We start from the raw sequence: 5,438 nt of genomic DNA on the forward strand, positions 1-5,438 counted from the left end.
TTTTTTTTTTTTTGGCTTTTGAAGTTTAAATACTTCACATGCTTTTACCCTTCATATTAAAAGTTAATAACAATAAAAATAAATAAAAATAATATACTGTATATAGTCGTTCATCGGTTTCTAAGATCTTTAATGGAACGATAAAAATTTATTTAATATTACTTAATGTTATCTTTCGATCATTTATAGTATGGCAGAACCCTGTCAGTTTCACATTACTTTTTCTAATTTTATTTTATTAAACAATAAAAATAAAAATTTCATCGGAAATAGTGAAACGTTACTTGAAGAACAGCTTGTCGCAAATTCGAACCTCTTTCCTCTTTATAAAAATCAAAATCATAGGTGCGAAAAAGCCAAATCCCTTTTCCTTCTGCAACGTTACTCTTCTTCTTTCCCTTTCCCTGCTGCTTTAACTCCCAAGCCACCAGTCACCACCTCATTTTCCTTCAGTTTACGGAGAAAAATCCTTCCGGAGGAGAAACCCACTGAAGCACTCGTTCCATAAGAAAGAAAGAGCTCAAGATGCTGTCCAGAATAAACGACGTCGTCTGGATGGATGATAGAGAGGACCATGATCCTGCTTCGTGGGCCAGAACCACCAACGACGCTAACACCAGCAACAGTTGCGGTGTGGCAGAGAAGAACGAGCACGACCTGGGTTCGCTTTCCACCTTCAAGTCCATGCTTGAAATCGAAGACGACTGGTATAATTTGGCCAATAATACTCTCCAAAGCCACACTGATATCAGAGATTTAACTTTCTCTCCCAACCTTGCTGACCACCCAGACAATCTATTGCTAAACCCAGTGGACTCCTCCTCTTCTTGCTCTCCATCTTCCTCTGTTTTCACCAATCTCGACCCTTCTCAGGTGAACTACTTTTTGCCTCCCAAGCCCACTTTGTCCTCGCTAATTAACGGCCTCTCGAGCAATCCTTTAGAGAATGGATTTGATTTGGGATGCGAGGTTGGGTTTCTTGAAGCCCAAACTTCCAATACTTCTACTCTGCTGAACAGGGGAGGTGGGGTTTTGAGCAACTTCACCGATTTGAGCACCAATGCTCAGATTAATGCTCCCAGTATATGTTCGGACTCCCAACTTCGTCTGCCAAATTTTCCCGAAATTGGTGCTGGGTTCGTGGGGTTTAAGGGTTTCGATGGGGGTTCTGGGAATGCCCCGTTTATGAACAGGTCTAAGATTCTGAGACCCCTCGAGTCTTTCCCTTCAATGGGCGCGCAGCCCACTCTTTTCCAAAAGAGAGCGGCTCTAAGGAAAAACTTAGCGGATAGTGGCGGCAATTTGTCGATTTCGACTTCGGTTGAGGGAGATAAGGGGAAGACAGAAACCCATGAACCGGGCGAGGGAAAGAGGAAACTGAGCAGTGGGGATGATGTGGAAGATGCTAGTTTTGATGGCTCTGGTCTGAATTACGATTCGGATGAGTTCATGGAGAACGATAAGGCGGAGGACAATGCCAAGAACACTGGCGGGAATAGCTCCAACGCCACTAGTACGGTTACCGGTGGAGGAGAGCAAAAGGGGAAGAAGAAGGGCCTCCCTGCCAAGAATTTGATGGCCGAGAGGCGCCGCCGGAAGAAGCTTAATGATAGATTATACTTGCTGAGGTCCGTGGTTCCCAAGATTAGCAAAGTAAGCCTTTTTTTTTTTTTTTTGCTGTGTTTTTTCTCGTGAATTTGAGTATAATAAGTAAGTTGTTTATGTTGTAGTTTCTTATATGCAACCATCAGTTTCTCTTTGTTTGGATGTAAAAATAACCTTTTGTTTATAGGTTTGAATATGTAGCATCCTTTTCTGTTTAACGAGGTTCATTGAATTGAACATAAAGATGGCATTAAATTTGTATCACATGGACACTGCATTGTTCTACATTTCTTCCACAATAATTTGTCGGACCACTGCAGGAAAACAATCTATTCTATCACGTAATGCGCCTAGGAGTGATAGGCAGTAACAGATATTATTTTTTATTAAAAATAATTTTATTCATTTGATGAACAGAAAGAGCAGGATAGAGCTCCCGTCTCCTCTTTGATGTTCACTTCCTGTCTTCCCTTTTGAGTCCCATTTTTCTTTATCTTTCCTCTCTCCAATCTTTTCGAATTTAATGTTAGAATATTGTCATGGAATTTATGTCCTTGGGAAGTATTTTATAGCCAGGTGAATTTAAAGTCGGGGTAAGTCATTTTTTTTTTTTTTTTGTTAGTGAGGTGATCACTTCGGACAATCTCACTACTATTCACTACTTTTTAACTATTATTTATAGATTATCTTAGATCACCTTAACATTCAAACATAGCCTTTAGTCTTATAGGAATAGATTATAGGCCCCATTTCAGAAATTCTTATATGGAAGGAATATAGCTTCTGGATTTGAAAACTCACCATTTATAATGGAAAACAAAATATGTTGGCCAATAATACTAAATGGTTCATGTAAATATTAGCAATTGTATGTTTAAAGAGAAAGATCGATACAGTTGTAAGTATATTTAAATTCCAAGTCCTTTCTCAAGTGCACTACCGGATTGAACCTTGCATCCAGTATGGTTGAAATTATAGTCAGAAACTCCGGTGGTTGGAATGGAGAAAGTAAGTAGACTCTCCCATAAAGATTAATTTTGGATTGAAAGGTTTAATGGCATAACTTCATGGAGCAATTAATCAAATTTCTAGCCAACTTGAGTGAAAGACAGACTGTTACTGCTCATTACATTATCTGATATGATTTGTGTTGACAGATGGATCGGGCTTCGATCCTTGGGGACGCAATCGAATACTTGAAAGAACTACTGCAAAGGATTAATGACCTCCATAACGAATTGGAGTCGACCACTCCTGGCTCTTCACTGACACCTACCACAAGCTTCCACCCTTTGACCCCCACTCCACCGGCCCTACCCAGCCATATCAAGGAAGAGCTTATTCCCAGCTCGTTGCCCAGCCCAAATGGCCAAGCTGCAAGGGTAAAAGCCTCTATATGTGATGAAAAATCTACTAGTATGGGTTTTACTTTCTGTTAGTAACGAAGATGGGATGAATTCATTGATGTCTTTTTGTATTATGGTGTACTTACTTTCAGTAATACAGTTCTAGCTTTTCTGGGTACACAGGTGGAGGTTAGGTTACGAGAAGGAAGAGCTGTAAACATACACATGTTCTGTGGGCGCAGGCCTGGTCTCTTGCTCTCCACTATGAGGGCTCTGGATAACCTTGGATTGGACATCCAACAAGCTGTCATAAGCTGTTTCAATGGCTTTGCTATGGATATATTCCGAGCTGAGGTAGAGTTCCTTCCTCTCTGTTCTTTGGCTGACATTTAAAACCCAGATCCCTGAAATGCTAAAAGAAATTTTGATACCATTCATTCAACTGGATCTTTCATATAATCTCCGGCTCTTGCAATTTGTGTTCCATCCTTGCTGGATTCATCATTGAAAACAACTTGAAAATTGTTGCTTTTAACTTTAAGATGATGATAATGGCTAACTTGCATCCCTATTTTGCAGCAATGCAAGGAAGGGCAGGACGTCCATCCTGAGCAAATCAAAGCAGTACTTTTGGACTCTGCTGGTGTTCATGGAATGATGTAGTTCGAAAGTTACGAGTCAAGTTTAAGCAATTACTCTTGAATTAGTCAATTAGGAGGCTGCGTGGGCAGGAAGTTAGCCCTCAATCACAACTGCATTAACTGAAAATCTGTTGTCAACCTTTTTATAGTAGTTGAAATAATTGCCCTATTTTTATCCCAATTATCAAAATTTAAACAAATCTTTCTTCTTTTTCTTACTTGGCTCATTTTCTCAGCTCTGTTTGAGGATTGGAAACATCAATATGCTTTACCATGAATTTGAACGCGTTAACGGTTGAAAGCATCTAGAAGTATTTGCCAGCTCTCCCACCCTTAGCGGGCATTAATGTCCGGCTTTACTGCTAAGTATTACCCAAGGAGCCAGACAGACTCTTCCTATTTAGGTGAAAATATATTAAAATTTATGATTAAATTACTATATTAAAAATAAACTTATGTGTATGTAGTGTAGTATTTAAAAAAGCATAAATAAAAGAAAAAGTAAAAAGAAAATACTTGATTTATTTCAATTTTCAACTCAATTAACCATCAAAATAGAACTTATGTTATTTATATTTTAAATGAATTTTAATAGAGAACTCTTCAGGATGGCAGTGATGAAACTGAGCACCGAGCGGCAAACTGAACTTGCACCAGTTCGATTCTGCCGTTGCTCAGAGAGAGAGAGAGTGCACCAAAACAAAACAAGCCTAGACTAGGTTCCAAACAAATGGGGTTACTTTGCTCGCATATCAACTTCTTTCTTCTAAGTCGCTTCGTGATCATTATTATGATTTTGTCTAAGTATTTTGTCCAATGGAATCTTACAGTTCTCTAACTCTTTTTTCTTTCGGTCAATGATTTGTACCAGCTTTTCTTCATAGGTTGGGTTGGATTGCAAAGGTATGTTATTGGGATCAACCGTTGTTGGTGTCTAATTTTCAAAACTCTTCTTCAATAAGGACACGTGGAATACACAATGGATTCTATGGAACTCAGTTGGTAACTCCAGATGGTACACAACTACTCTCACTTTCTTCACTCTCTCATAGGGTTCCACGTATCTCGGACTCAATTTGCCTTTCATTCCAAATTGACTTATTCCTCTCATAGGAGTTAGCTTCACATAAACCCAATCTTCAACTTCAAATTCTATACCCTTACGGTTATCAGTGTAGCTCTTATGTCAACTTTTTGTCGTTCTCATTCTTTCTTTGATTGTGTGAACTTGGTCCTTTATCTCTTGCAATACATCTAGTCCAATCACTTTACTCTCCCATACTTCGTTCCACAATGGAGACTTATACTTTCTACCTACAATGCTTCATAGGGTGTCATTTGAATGGTGGCTTGAAAATTATTGCTATAAGCAAACTCTACCAGAGGTAGTTGCTTTTCCCAATTTCCTTAATGTTCCATTACACATGCTTTTAGCATATCTTCTAGTTTCTGAATCATCCTCTCCATTTGTCTGTTTGTTTGTGGATGGTAGACACTATTGAACATCAAACTAGTGCCCATCGAATTCTACAAAATTTGCCAAAATCGAGATGTAAAACGAGAGTCACTATTTGACACGATCGTCTTTGGTACTCTGTGCAATCTGATAATCTTTGATACGTAAATTCTCGTTAATCCCTCTGAAGAATCTGTATTCTTGATGGATATGAAGTGAGCGCTTTTCATCAAACTAACTATCACATAGTATTATTTTCGACTAAGGTCCTTGGAAAACTCACTACAAAATCCATTGAGATATCCTCTCACTTCCATTCTTGGATGGGTAGTGACTACAATTCACCTATTGGCTTTTGATGCGTTGCTCTTCGATTATTGTAATACAGAT

At 38.8% G+C, this 5,438-nt stretch overlaps 1 protein-coding gene across 1 annotated transcript; it reads left to right on the top strand.

The window, feature by feature from the left end:
- Positions 1-319: 319 nt before the first annotated feature.
- LOC122290140 (transcription factor ICE1-like) lies at positions 320-3,792 on the top strand. Its single transcript, XM_043097698.1, has 4 exons — positions 320-1,653; positions 2,763-2,987; positions 3,135-3,305; positions 3,531-3,792. The coding sequence occupies exons 1-4, from the start codon at positions 526-528 to the stop codon at positions 3,612-3,614; spliced, it is 1,608 nt and encodes a 535-aa protein (XP_042953632.1). The 5' UTR covers positions 320-525; the 3' UTR covers positions 3,615-3,792.
- The last annotated feature ends 1,646 nt before the right edge of the window (positions 3,793-5,438 follow it).

The sequence above is a fragment of the Carya illinoinensis genome, chromosome 12 (genome assembly GCF_018687715.1).
Source record: "Carya illinoinensis cultivar Pawnee chromosome 12, C.illinoinensisPawnee_v1, whole genome shotgun sequence".
In the NCBI taxonomy this organism is placed as follows: domain Eukaryota; kingdom Viridiplantae; phylum Streptophyta; class Magnoliopsida; order Fagales; family Juglandaceae; genus Carya; species Carya illinoinensis.

Excerpts from the sequence above, each read along its gene's own strand:
- LOC122290140 (XM_043097698.1), top strand. The coding sequence starts at position 526 with ATGCTGTCCAGAATAAACGACGTCGTCTGGATGGATGATAGAGAGGAC. Across the intron at positions 2,988-3,134 it reads CAAATGGCCAAGCTGCAAGG|GTGGAGGTTAGGTTACGAGA; the intron begins GTAAAAGCCTCT and ends CTGGGTACACAG. Across the intron at positions 3,306-3,530 it reads TGGATATATTCCGAGCTGAG|CAATGCAAGGAAGGGCAGGA; the intron begins GTAGAGTTCCTT and ends CCTATTTTGCAG.